The following is a 13,783-nucleotide window of genomic DNA, read 5'->3' as shown; positions in this document are numbered from 1 at the left end:
TGAAATCATCGTTTGAACAGGCAGGCATGCCCGTCTCCGTGGGAAACGCTCCACCCCAGGGGTGATGGCATTTGAGAAGGGACTGGCAATGCTACAGGTGAGTCTAGCGACACCATGTTTTGGGGAAGTCAGACCACCCATTAAGCTGCCCTGCTGTAAAGCTGGCGCTATAGGTACACATCCAGAAACGTGCTTTAAGCCTTTTGGGAAGAAGTGTTTCAAATGAGTCATGTACCAGAACTCGCAGGCCCATACAGGAGTTGGTAAGAGATTGATAAAAGATAACCATACTCAAACTGCCCTTCGTTTTTTGGGGCATGTTATCTGTAGAACTCCAGCTGTGTAAAAAGTAAAGTTACAATGGCCAAATGTGACCTTCTGAGGCGTCAGGTGACTTCTGTTCCTCCAGTAACACCCGTCATCATAGGGTGATAGCCCACCTGTCAGCCTGGGTCTGCTCGTCTAGTCCACACTAGGTCGGTTCACTGGCTCAGCTTAGGTGCTTGTGCATGGACAGGTCTGCCAAATGTGAAACTTCCGGGTGTCTGGTTTAGCTTTATTGGACAGCAGGTGCAGTGTTGGACTACTTCTCTTGACACCGGAGAAATTCTGGACAATTCCAATAACAGGTCAAACAACGGGGTTTATCAAATAAAGCCAATTAGGGTGTCAGTGTCCCTATGAAAAGCTGTGGAGGCCCCAGCCAACCTGATTACACGTTGTACCCCAGGATTCTAGGTCAGAAACTAAACAAACCCAGCAAGGTAAATCTCGTACACACTAGAAACCAACGCAGCACTCCTAAGTGGCGTTCTTTGATTTGCTGGATTGTGACAGTCCAGCAGCGTTGGTGATTCAATGTCATCATAGGACAGGGTCGTCATTTTACTTGTCCTGTGCTGTTGCCAAGCCAGGTTCACAGCAGCCCTTCCTTCAACTTGCCTTGAATTCAGGCCAGTTAGAAGGATTCGCTGTTCTTAAGAATTGCACCTGTTTCTGATTGGGAAGAAGTGAGGTCTTGGGACCCTTGGACAGTCCTGCCTAGCAGTCCCAGACCTTAGCTGCCAGGTGGGTTTTTTCCCCTGGGAAAAATGTTCGTGGTCACCTGCCACTAGGAGCAGGGTTCTGCCCAACGTGGACTGTTTAACGCTCGACAGGTAAGAGTTACATCCTAACAAGGGAAGAGAACACAACGGGAGACGCCATTGTACTCATGACCTCACTTTGTGCCATGATTTTTCTACGCTGGCTACTCGATAGGCAGAGTCTCAGGGCAACAACTGAATGGGAAAGTGGTAGCTGGCCATCATCCTGCTGTCATCTCAGGGTTTGATGGAAGCAGGAACCAGCCTGGGGGGGTTGGAGTGGACAGTGCACCTCTAGCACTGCTTACATTTCAAACATTATTATCTTGAGGCGAGAGTGGAAAGCCTGTGCAGCTCTCTTACGGTCCCCGGTCAAAAACAAAAAGGGGCTTTGGTGATAGGCCCTTGACTCGTGTGTCTTTTGGAGTCCTACATCTTTCACTCCTTGCCTTATAAAACTAATTAATAAATTAAGGTCCTGGCAAGGTGCCTGGCTGGCTCTGTCCAAGAGCATGTGACTCTCTGATCTCAGGGTTGTGAGTTCAAGCCCCACATTGGGCATGGAGCCTACCTAAAAACGAATAAAAATACAAATAAAAATAATAAAATAAAATGAAGGTCCTAGCAAGGAAGAGAACACCACCAATCACAGACCAAGAATTCCCCTAGGAAACTCTCCCTGCTTTTTCCAGCTTAAAATAGTCAAGCCAGCAAGGTAGGTGTTGGGACACGAATCATAGTGGCAAGTGAGACAATATGATTAGGGCAGCAAAAGGAGCGTCTGGAATCCTCAACAGGTCCAAGTTTAGAGTGACGGGCGTGAGCTTTCCCTGCCAGAACCTCCCCTGCAGCCAGTGGCTACAACCTCCAGGAGGCAGGGGTCCAAAGGAGAACACGCATATGCCCAGTGTTTCGCTGTCCCGTTCACAACCACGGGAATCCTGACGTGACGATGCGGACAGGAAAGCTGGCAATCACACCAGTGTCCTTTATTCCACCCAGTAGGCATACCCAGGGGCCACATGCTGAATCCCGTCTCGATGGGCTGCTGGAAGGTTCACTGGGCCCGAGGCACACAACCACCTGGGCTTTGCTTTCCAGGCAGACGGTAGGGCTGGGCGGCAGAGATAAGCTGAACCTTGAGGCAGAGTCCCCCAGCAACAAAGGGGAGTGGAGAGTAAGGAAGTAGGACCACGATGGAGGGGGGGCAGTGAGGGGCCTTAAAGGACTTAAGTTGGGCATTTGGAGGTGAAAGGCCTTTCCGGCCAGCCCTCACGTCCACCGACAGTCACGCCCAGGCTGTGGGTTGAGGCGAGGCCGCTGTCGCCCACTATGGTGCTATATTCTTCTGGAGGCCCCTCTCCTTGTTCCACCGTGACCAAATTCTGGGAGCAGGAATCACTCGTCAAAAGAATGCAGATGTCACTCAGTGGAGTCCCACCACTTTGGAGAGGAGCTGTTTTGGGGCTTCGGGGATGAGATGGAAGGAAGTGGAGAGCAGGAGACCAGAACGGGCTACAGAGGCTACCGGCCTGAGGACAGAGGCCGGGAGCTACATGCAACAGGGCCAGGCAAGTGTTCAGTGGGATCAGGGGTAGGAGGCTGAGATGCCTCTGGGCTCAGTCCCCACCAAAGGTAGAAGAAGTGGGGCAGAGGCCACTGGCCACTTGCCTAGGAGACAGAACTCGGGCGCCAAGTAAAAAAGACTCCTTTGCGGAAACCCCCCAGCAGTCTCCGAGGGCTGCCCCAGACAGGGACGCGGGGCCTATTGCTGGGATATCATGGCAAGTGCCCAGTCCAAGAAAGCCACGGTGATGTCCTGTAGGCAGAGCCAGGTCCAGCGGGCAGCCGCACTGAGCTGTGTCCTCACGCAGTCCCAAGTCACCTCACCTCTGGGAGGAAAGCAGAACATTTGTGGGGGTTGGGAGGCGGTGTCAAGTCACAGGGTCGCAGCTCAGACCCACAACCCGCATCCCGGAGTCGCCGAGGGACGCTTGACCGCTGGGGCGGGGCACAGGGAGAGACTGGACGGAGAGCCCTGTCCCTGGGGAAAGGGCAGGGGGCTCCAGGGCTCCCGCTGCAGCGCTGGACGCGGCTCTCACCTGCACGCCTCATGGCAGCGCTCCTGGGCCCGGGCCAGGGCCTCTAGCAGGACGTGCCACAGCGGCAGCAACACACTGTGGTAAAGCAGCAGGAGCAGCTCCCTCAGAGACCGGAGCAGCTGCATCAGGGTGTCGGGGAGCTGGATCTGTAGCTGGAGCACAGAGCATGGGGGCGGTTAGAGCACCGGGTGAACGCATCCTGGTCCTGAGGACCCGCTCCACACGGGGCTGCACCTTCCGGCCCCTGGGCAGACCAGCCATTCTCCCTGTATCTGGCTTACCCTCTGGGAGAGGCCGGCGAGGCTATCACCAGCCCAGGCAAGGTGGGAGGCACAGTGGGCAGAAAGGAAGCTGACTGTGGCATTGGTGTGGGTCCAGGCCAGCTGCAAACCGGGCCTCACCACGGTCAGCAGGTGGGAGCCCCAGGCTGGCAGTGTCTCCTGCAGCCAGCTGTACAAGATGGAGGGGAGAAAGGAAGGCCGAGTTTCCTCAGACAGCTCGGCTCCCCTGAGAACAGCTGGGGGGAAGGAAGGCCTCGGGGAGGGAAAACTGCCATCGTTCCCGACCGATACCGCCACCACCTCGAACACCAAGCCCTCTCCCCGCCACCTCCTTTCTCCCCTCCCCAGGCGGAGCTCACCTGTAGCCTTGCAGGCTGTAGGAGTAGACCTTGGCACATACGTGCTGGCCAGCAGGCAAGAACCCAGATGATTGAAGCAACCGGCCAGAGAGGGAGGCTGAGTAAAGGGGGCCCGTGGTGAGCTGGGGGGCAAGGGGGACAGGGAGTGGGGAGACAGACACTACAGGCCCCAGAGCAGGCCCAGTGGGGGATGTAGCAGAACGCAGCGTGCTCACAGGGCTGCAGAGCTGGCTCCAGTCTGCTCTGGAGCATGCTCGCTTGGAGGAGGGGTGCAGGCCTGGGGAGCTGAGCCCATTTCTCCTGCTGGGCCGGGTGAATGGGAATGAGGCAGCCAGGCAGGTGTCAGGAAGCCTGGGTTGGAGGGTCCACCCATCTACTTACCAGCCGTGATCTGAAGCTAATTGGTAAATGTGACCCTCAATTTCCTCAGGAGTTAAAAAGGAGATAACACTTTCTCAAACAAGACCGTGCATACACAAGCATTTCTACACTACAAAGCAACAGTCCAATCTGAAGCGGTAATGTCACAGTTGTGGACAGAAAAGCCTGCCTGGAAAGGTTTCTTCTGTAGGATTAGGACAAGGCTGTATTAGGGGCAGTGGCCACTACACCCAGCTCCGTGCCTCACCCTCGTGCTATCTTCCTCACCTGCCAATCACTGCTTACCCTGGAAAGAGCTATGTGACCGGAAGTCATGGCACAGGAGACCTACGGCAAAGATCAGCACCAGTAGGAGCAGCCGTGTCCAGGGCAGCCGGTAGCCCCGTGCCTGCTGCAACAGGCCCTACGAGGGGAGGGGGAAGGACCGGTGGTCAGAAGGGAAGGGGGTGGTCCTCGCCTCCTAAGGCGGGCCTCAAGCCAGGCCTCCTCCCCTCCAGGGACAGGTGGGGCGGAGAATGTGCTGAGCCACAGGTGTAGGACGGTGCGCGGGCTGGGGAGGGCTGGGTGCTGGTACCTTGCAGGCTGTGTCACAGGTGACGGCATCCTGGTTGTTGCAGCTGCCCTTCCTTAGCAGCTCCTGGTTGGTAAGCTTGAAGGACTGAATGGTTTCTTGCAAAGACTTCTGTGTCTATCGGATAAGAAAAGTCTGGGTTGAGAGGACAGCATTCAGTCTGTAAGGGAACCGAGCCTCCACCCTGTTTCACTGTCCACGCAGTGAATACAGTGCCTTCTCAGGGAGGGGGGCAGTGGTTGAAGGGTACGAACCCAGAACCCAGACGAGGCTCAGCCTGCCATGTCCTCCCAGCTCCTCACCTTCTTGGGAATCTGCTCCCAGGACCTGAGCAGGTGTTCCAGCAGCAGGCTATGGGGAAAGCACAACCCCTTGCAATCAGGGGGCCCACTTGGCCCTTCCCGTCCTTCCGTCCCCCTTTAGGCCCTGGCTCCTTCACTTCCCTCCCACAGTGGGCAGCTTCCTAGAGGCCACCCCAGCAACGTTCCCGCTCAATTTGAGAGGCACGAACCCAAAGGACAGTGACAGATTTTCCCCTTCTACTTCTAGGCTAGGGACAGGTGGGGAAGCATGGATTAGGCTTCTCTGTATGGACTGGAGGTGGGCAGCCCCCCACCCCCACCTGCCTGGACTGTGACAAGTGCTTGGGGTACAGCTGCCTCCAGACACTGGCGCTGAGGGGGTCCACCGTCAGGCACTCGGTCAGGCTGCTCAGGAGCTGCATAGGGGACAGGAGAAACTGCTGGGGCCTGGGGCTGGCTGGAGGGGAGGGTGCTGAGAGGTAACCCCTGGCCCCCAAGTGGGGCAGCCCAGGCAACATACCCATCCCAGAGAATGGGGAAATCATGCCAAGACCCTAGAAATGTCTGAGAGGTCATAACGGGGAGGCTGTAACTCCCAACCTAGAGCTTGAGCTGGAAGGTCACCCGTCCACAAGAGGCAGGACATCAGAGACCAGCTTAGCTCCGTCCTCGTGAGGGTGGTGTGCGAGTGGGGCGGGTGGCTATCAGGAGCTAAGGAGGTGCCCAGGAAACGGGTCCCATGAAGGCAGGGACCTCACCAGCAGGTAGGGACCTCTGCAGCGGCCTCCCACCACTTCCTCACCTCTTTCTTCATCTCAGGAGGGCAGCTAGGGGTGGCTCTGGACAGGAAGGAGGGGAAGTACGTATGCAGGATGGATTCCGGCCTCGCCCCAAACGCCAGCACCTTCAGTCGGGGGTACAGCTGACACAGCTGCTCCTGCAGGCTGGGGTGGGGGTGGGGAGGAGAGCCAGGCACAGGCTCTAAATGGAGCTATGTGATGTGTCCCTTTTCCTGCCTGAGAGAGGGGAGTCGCTAAGGGCCTTATAATGGCAAGGAGTCTTTTCAAACACAAGAGTCCCTGGAAAATCTGTTGAAGTCATGGATCTTCTCCCCAGGAAAATGTCCATATGGCAATGATACTTGAGGGCCCACACAATCTCAGGAGGTTCACCGATCCCTTGAACCTTGCAGGTTGAGAATCTCAAATTTAGGATGGTTGGAGAAGAGGGGACAGGAAATATGTTGCCTGCTCCTGACTCTGCTGGGATCCTTCACAGCAGGTGTGCCCCAGGGTAGTCCTACCTGGGTGTCAGGGAGTTGTTGGGCATGTAGGCAAAGTCCAGAAGTGGGAAGAAGTCCTTGGGGCCAATCATGCCAAAGCCCTTGGTGAGGTTGGGGTGCATCCTATGGGGGAAGGAAGGAATAGACTTGTGGAGACTACCATACAGGCTGTGAACCCAGCTAAACCCAACACCTAGGGAAATGGGCATAAACCCTGCCCCACCCCCTACCCCTTAATAGCTTCTTTCCTTTCCTTCCTCACATTCTGATCGGGAGGGGCTGGTCCTGGTTTTCCTCACATGTATGGAGGCCAGGATCACAGCATCCCGTTTTGCTGAAACAGCTACTTTGTGGTTTTTTGTTTTAAATTTTTTAAAAAGTTTTTTTTTAATTTATTTGGAGGGAGGGAGCATGAGCAGGGGAGCGGCAGAGAGAGGGAGAGAGAATCCCAAGCAGGCTCAGCACCGTCAGTGCAGAGCCGGATGCAGGGCTCAAACCCACAAACCATGAGATCATGACCCGAGCCAAAATCAGGAGTCAGATGCTCAACTGACCGAGGTGCCCCCGAACCAGGAACTTTGGACACCATAAGCCTTCCTGGCTGACCCCCGCCACCCCCCCCCCCCCCCCCCCCCCCAGTTACTCACAGGAGCAGCCGATCCAGGTATGCAATGGCGAAGGGAGACAGAGACTTGATGCCCAGCACAGGCAGCATGATCCCTAGCCACACTGAGGAGACAAAGTTCAGGGAGGAAGACTCAGGCTCGGACCCACTGGGGATGTTAAAAAGCTTACTGCTTCCAAGACCACCTTTCTTCCTGCCCCCCTTCTCTGTTACCTTTCAGTCCTTCAGTGAGGTTGGTAAAACCTGCTTGACCCAGGGCCCACATGATGGTCAGACACTTCGCTGGACGGCTCTGGTGAGACCTTAGCAGTTCCAGGAACTGAGAAGACCGGTGGGAAAGGCAGGTTGGGTTGGGGCAAAGCACCAGGAGCACCCCAATGCCAGGCAGGAAGAGATGTCAACAGGGAGAAAAGGGACAGGCCACGGAGCAGTGGAGTAGTACAGGGTAGTGATTCAGAGCATGTGCTCTGGCACCAGGCTGTGGCCTTCGCCCATACTTTCCGCTTACTAGTTTACTAACTCTAGGAAAGTTACTGAACCCCTCCGCAGCTCAACCTTCTCCTCTATAAAATGAGAGTAACGGCAGTACCTACCTCACTGGAAAGGGTACATACAAAGCACATCCAGGGCAAGCACTAGCAGCATTAGCCATCAATACTGGTCTTACAGGGTCTTCTACTATCCCTTAACTCAGTCCAGAGTGTAGATTCTGCCCAGCCTCCCCAGTCCTAGCCTCCTGGTGTCCCCACCACCAGCCTGAGCTCACCTTGCCCAGGTTCGTGGTGGCAATCCTGGGCTTGTCCTGCAGAATGGCCTGGATACAGATGCGGTAACCATGTAGTGACTCCCCTGAAGAGACATGTGTTCTCAGACGTACATACCCTACTTGACATCCCAAATCTGAAATCTCCCTTCTAGCAGCTGTGAGCCCAGAACGCAGGCCCAGCGACTTCTAACTTTCTCTTTCCAAAAGAGTGTGGAGATCGGCACATTTCCCTGCTGGAAACAGAACCACCCAGCCCATCTGGAAGTAGAAAAAAGGGACTAGTAGGTTTCCAAGATGGGTGGGGGGGGGACTAACCCTCACAGGGGGGCCCACTCACCTGGCGTCTTATCCAGTTCTTGCAGCATAGTGAACAGACAGTGGTCAAAAAAGAGCTCCAGAGACCCTGCAGCCTTGGCCAGTAGCCCTCGGATGATCCCACGCAGCTCCCGGTTTACCAGGCTGTAGGGATAATCTGGGGCCGACAGGCCTCCACATGAGTGCTAGGACCAGAAGCTTCTGCAGCTCTGTGCACTCCCTGAGGATGGGGAGTGCAGGCAGAGGCCCCCTGCACTGAGGCTGGCATCCTCCCTATCCCAGTGAGGCCCAGGCGCTGTCACAGCTGTTATGATTCGAGAACATCTCTGATTCACACACAGGAATCAGGACAGGGTAGGGGCACTGGGCTCTTTTACTAACTCATGTGCTGACGCACAGCCCTTTCGGTGTTTTCTTGAACTGGTCGCATTTTGAGGGAGTCAGAAGAACTAACCGTGAGTGTGCTGGCTTAGAGTGGGTTCACTTAGAGGCGCTTGGAGCTTGTAGTTGAGATAGCTGGCCAGGTCCTTCAACCACACGGATGGGTTTCCAGAGAACACGCTCTGGCTCTTGTCTAGCTCTTTCTGCAGAGCTGCCACGTCGAGCTGCCAGGGACACAGGCCCCCCGTGGTGCGTTATGAGTGAGTACAGGGAAACAGGACAGAGGTGGGAAAACGGGTGAACTAGGTGAAGGCAGAAGAAAAAAGGGTTTCTGCTTTTAAGTGTTAAGTATGCGGAATGCCACAATATTGCTGCACCCGGATATTTGGGGAAGAGTACAGCTGGGATTGCTGATCTCAAGGCCCAATACTCTTAAGCCCTTCACACGTTCAAGGGGACCACATGGAAAATGAGACACTGCTGCTTCCACAGGGCGAGGAACCACAGCTGTTTCTCTCCCCTCTCCCCAGTATCCCTGGGTCTTCAAGGCTCTCCCTGCGCTAATCTAGGTTTCCCTAGAAACTTATTTCCGATCTGTCTTAAATGCAAGCATTCCACACCTTGGGATTTCTGCCCTTTCCTGAACGCCTCCTCCCAAAAGTAGTGTCTCAAATTCCGCAGGTCCCTCGGCGGCCACCGCCACCCCCTTGTTCTTTCATCTTCTCCACGCCTCACGTCCCTGTTGTCTCCCCACCTAAAGTCCAGGCACACTCACAGCTTTCAGTGCCTCCTCCAGGCTGCGGAAGCGACCCTGCTTCTGGTTTTGGTTGGCGAGGGTTGCCGCCTTCTTAGTCTGCTTCTTGTTCCCGGGTTTCTTGGGCTCCACAGCAGGGGGTGGAACTTGCTCCTTATTCTGCCGCTTCAGGATTCTCTCAAAGCCCCGCTCATAAAGGGTGCTTGTCGTCTGAATTGGAGCTGGGGTAATGACAAGCAGAGAAAGGGGGACCATCCTTGAGTCACGAGGGCCTCACGGGAACAGCGGCGCCTTCCCCCACATTGTCACCAAATTCGTCTCCAGTGGGGAGCCTGCCTCAACGCCCCTTCTTGCGTCCTGCTTAAGGAGCAGGGCGGGCAGCCCTCCCGGTTGCTTCTTTCAGTCATGGCAGCTCTTGAGTTCATAGGCTCTTTCAGAGAGGTGAGGCATTTCTTTATTAGATAAATCAGAGTACGTGGGAACTAGCAGAGGAGTAGGATACAGAGGGCTGGCTTCCTTGGTGAGTGGCTACCAGTCTGGGAGGTCAGGACTTTTCTGTCTTGGTTCCAGTGTGACAACTCTATAATCAACAAGTGGCAAGCTCTTTCCACTCTCCAGGAGACTTCGAGGAAAGAGGCGCCACTTAAATACTCGCTGGGTGTTGAGAATGAGTGGTGGGGTCGTTCCTTCCGCTGCCGGCCCCCCCCCCCCCCCATCAGTCTCCCCCCCTCCCTCCCACCCCAGTACCTGCTGGTTACTCAAGGAGGCGGCACCGAGCACGATGAAGCCGGCTGCCTCTCCCCAGCTCTCAGACATTGGCCCCAGAGGCCAGGCTAGGGCCGGGAACAGCTGGTAGGGTGTGTGCAGACAGCAGTCCTGGTCCCCTCTGACATGTGACCCCGGGAAAGGACACCTAACTCCACTGGGCCTCGGTTAACTCATCTGCGAGGCGAGGACAGCTCCCTCCTAGCGCTGTCTACCTCCTGTGAGGCTCAAGAGGCGACGCACGGCAGCGCTCGCCGAACGGGGGGTGCCGATCGGCAAGACAGCCCAGGGGCTCGGGTGGCTGCTCGCTACTTCGCCGGAGGGGCAGGCCCGGGGCCGGGAGGCGGCGCTGGCGGCCGGCCGGGTGGGTACTCACGGGTCAGGTCGTATTTCCACACACCGTTCGCCTCCCCGAGAGCCCGGCGGTCCCCTCCGCCGCTTCTACCACTGCCGCCGGCCCCGGGCCGCCGCCCTTTCCTCACCACCTCCCAGCGCCCCCCACCAGCCGCCTTGGCTGCCATGGCTCCGACCCTCCCGCCACTGCCACCTCCCTGGGCTTTCCGGTCCGGCGCGGATGCACCCCGCTCTGCCACGTCTCCTCGCAGGGCCCCGCGGCGCGTGACGCCGACCGCAAGGCAGCCTGGGACTTGTAGTCTCTTGTAGTCTTTCGTTTTCGCCGCGTTATCTCTAGCAAGGTATCGGGTCGGGCCGGGAGGCTGGGGTCTCCTTCGTAGCAAAAAAAAAAAAAAAAAAAAAAAAAAAAAAAAAAAAAAAAAAAAATCCACGCAAGGGCGTTGAGATGAGAGGCTGTTGTATTCAGAGCATTTTAATTGGGCATTTACTGTATGAAGGCCACTGCATTGGGTGACTTGGAAATTTAACCAATTGCGGTTTTCTTTGCTTTCTAGTGGTGCCAGAAAGATGGAATGGAACATTCTCCGTACCTTCGGGGCGAGGTTGAAGATTACATGCTTTCTCCCTTCTAGGAAAGTGCTAGTTTTTTCTTGTTAGTGGTTAAACTTTACGTTATTGGGCTATAAAAAAAAATCTATTGTGGAAGAACAAGGAAGAGGATGGAGCTTGCGGGTAGGGGAAGTGTTTGGAGGGCAGGAAATGAAGAGCGGTGGCCCCCGCTGATAGAAGAGAAAAGTCTGGGGTTCTGGGACCGCCAGGGCTGTTTCCCCTTACAGGGAATAGGAAAGAATGGCTCTGACCCTCAGTGCAAGAGTCAGTCCCGAGTCCCAGATGTGGCAGGGAGTAATCAAGAAGAGCCCCAGACCTGAGGAACCACTCAAAGAGGTTACTGCTGACTTTCTCTGTCCCTGGAGGGCCTTCCACCAAGCTTGTAGTATCATGTGAAACCTCAAAATGTAAAGCATCCCAGTAGGGGAGGAGGAGGGGAGGAGAAATGAAAGTAACTTATTACAATTAAGGAAATGTGCTGTTTCAGGTACATTCCTACATTTAAGGATGAGATTCATACCTGCCGTACTCAGGTACAAGACAGGCGAGGCCTTGTAGTAACAACTGATAGAGTCCCAATTCCTACAGGATGAACAGCTTGGGAAGTGATGAGGATATCCTAAGGATATCCTAAGGATAGGAAGGAGATTAGAGAAGGCTTCCTGAAAGAGGTGGCATTTGAGATGGGGTCCGGGGACAGGGAGAGTTTTCACTGGTTGGCGATCAGGACAGGTGCAAAGAACAGGCCAGCCATATGGGTTTATTGCTTTAAGTGAAAGCCTAGAGGTGGGGCACAGCAGGGCAAGGCTGGGAAACTGGAAATAGTTCAGTGTGATGGTGTTTAATGAGATTTGGGAGGTGAAGAAGGGTGGAAAGCGATCCGAACCCATATGCTACGGTCTGCCAGAAATGTGGACTGGGAAGCCAGTGAGAAAGTGGCACAATCTACTGTTTTGGAAAAATAAGTGAGTATATGTGAAGGATAGGGTGGGGCGGGGGGAGTACCTCCTGCCTGTCCTCTAGCCCCTTCTGGCCTGACTGTGGCTGACCTTGCCTCCGTTTCCTCTGAAATGGAGTGCTTTTGCCCAGGACGGTAATTGAGGTGCTCGTTCATCAGTTCATCTTTTTCAGATCATCGGTTTAGTTCTACTCGACCTCACAACAAGATCTCCTTTGCTCAACCCTTTTTGTGTCACGTGTAGGGTCACCGAAGAGATGTTCTTTTCTGAAGAGAAACAGAACGGGCGGGCTTTCCGTGGGGTCTGCCCCGTGGTGGAGGTAGTTAAAAAGGATGGGAGGGGCTTTTTTTTCTATCTTTCTTTGGCACGGTCTGACCGCTCATTTGTTGTACCTTGGTATCCAGGGGTGAGAAGTCATTCACTTACTTTGGCGCTTCTGCACTTCCTAAGCACCTTCTCTACCTAAGCACCTGGCACTGTGCCAGGGGGGCTAGAGGATTCACCTCACCTGCTTGTGAGGAACTCGAAGCCTGTGGGAGACAAATGTGGAAGCAGAAAATTATAGTTCACCATCTAAGTGTTCCACGAGGAAGAGACTTAGTATGATGAGGGTACTGGGAAGAGGTGGAGGAGGAGGCAGTGGCTTTATGTCCCTGAACTCTGGGCGTTCCAAGAGCAGCCTCAGACACTAGCCGTGCAGCGGACTTGGGCAGCTACCCACGTGGGGTCTGAGGGAAGAATCAAGATGTGGGGTCAAGCAGGACAGGTGGGTGTCTAGTGTGGGGGCAGGAAGGGTGAGCTCACTGAAGCAGTGTGACTTACCCCATTAGATTTTTATCGCTGCCGTAACAAACTTGCCATAAACTTAGTGGGTGAAAACAACACGTTTATTATCTTATAGTTCTGGAGGGCAAGAGTCTGGCAGGGTCTCACTGGGCTAACCTACGGTGTCTGCAGGACAGTGATCCATTCTGCAGGCTCTACAGGAGTATCTGTTTTTTCACCTTTCGCAGCATCGAGAAGCTGCCCGAGTTTCTTTGCTCAGGCCCCTCCCATCGTCAAAGCCAGCAGATTGAGTCCTTCTCACAGGGTATCACTCCTCTGCTCCCCTTCCACTTGTATGGACCCTGTGATTACACTGGGCCCATCTGGATAACCCACAATACTCTCCTTATTTTAAGGTCGACTGATTAGTGACTTAATTCCACTTGCAACCTTAATTCCCCTTTGTTACGTAACCTAACATATTCCGAGTTCTGGGAATTATGACCCGGACACCTTTAGGGAGGAGGCATTGTTTTGGCGACCACACCCACTTTGCTGGCGGGGTGAGGTCTTGGCCTGAAGATTAGGGCCACACAGAACAACTACTTTAACCTCTTTTTTTTTTTTTTTTTTAATGTTTATTTATTTTAGAGAGAGACACAGAGAGACAGAGTATGAGCGGGTAAGGGGTAGAGAGAGGGAGACACAGAATCCGAAGCAGGCTCCAGGCTCTGAGCTGTCAGCACAGAGCCCGACGTGGGGCTCGAACTCACAAACTGCAAGATCAAGACCTAAGCTGAAGTCAGATGCTTAACCAACTGAGCCACCCGGGCACCCCTACCTCTTACAGTGTCTCCCTGGAATAATGGAGGGAAAGCCCTTTGAAGTTAGGCAAGGGAATTAAAAGTCATAACGATCAATAAAAGCAGGCAAGGAACTTGTTGGGAGGAGAAAAACAGAAGTAGAATAGGGCTAGAAGTATCTATGTGGGGGTGGGAGTCAAAAGGAGGAGGTGAAGCGAATGAGGAATGACCAGGAATGAACTGCTTCTCTAAGGCTTCTATCTGGAGTCATTAGAGAAATGGCAGTGGCGTGGCAGAGGCTCAGGGAGCAGGGTCACAGGAGAA

At 54.6% G+C, this 13,783-nt stretch overlaps 1 protein-coding gene across 2 annotated transcripts; it reads right to left on the bottom strand.

Annotated features, from left to right (window-relative positions):
• Window positions 1–2,053: 2,053 nt before the first annotated feature.
• On the bottom strand, window positions 2,054–10,546 carry TMEM214 (transmembrane protein 214). Of its 2 annotated transcripts, XM_058682818.1 has the most exons (17): window positions 10,346–10,545; window positions 9,226–9,425; window positions 8,524–8,674; window positions 8,092–8,226; window positions 7,755–7,837; window positions 7,202–7,307; window positions 7,011–7,092; window positions 6,385–6,486; window positions 5,884–6,025; window positions 5,406–5,497; window positions 5,082–5,130; window positions 4,783–4,896; window positions 4,494–4,611; window positions 3,828–3,924; window positions 3,469–3,637; window positions 3,188–3,339; window positions 2,054–2,977 (listed from the first exon to the last, which is right to left on the bottom strand). In XM_058682818.1, the coding sequence occupies exons 1-17, from the start codon at window positions 10,488–10,490 to the stop codon at window positions 2,851–2,853; spliced, it is 2,064 nt and encodes a 687-aa protein (XP_058538801.1). In that variant the 5' UTR covers window positions 10,491–10,545; the 3' UTR covers window positions 2,054–2,850. The 2 variants fall into 2 exon arrangements, with proteins under 2 accessions (XP_058538801.1, XP_058538802.1); XM_058682819.1 differs by lacking the exon at window positions 2,054–2,977 and having other exon boundaries at window positions 3,203–3,339; window positions 3,828–3,949; window positions 10,346–10,546.
• Between the last annotated feature and the right edge of the window lie 3,237 nt (window positions 10,547–13,783).

The sequence above is a fragment of the Neofelis nebulosa genome, chromosome 9 (genome assembly GCF_028018385.1).
Source record: "Neofelis nebulosa isolate mNeoNeb1 chromosome 9, mNeoNeb1.pri, whole genome shotgun sequence".
Lineage (NCBI taxonomy): Eukaryota > Metazoa > Chordata > Mammalia > Carnivora > Felidae > Neofelis > Neofelis nebulosa.
Note: the sequence above shows the minus strand (reverse complement) of the source record. Positions and strands in the feature narration are given on the sequence as shown.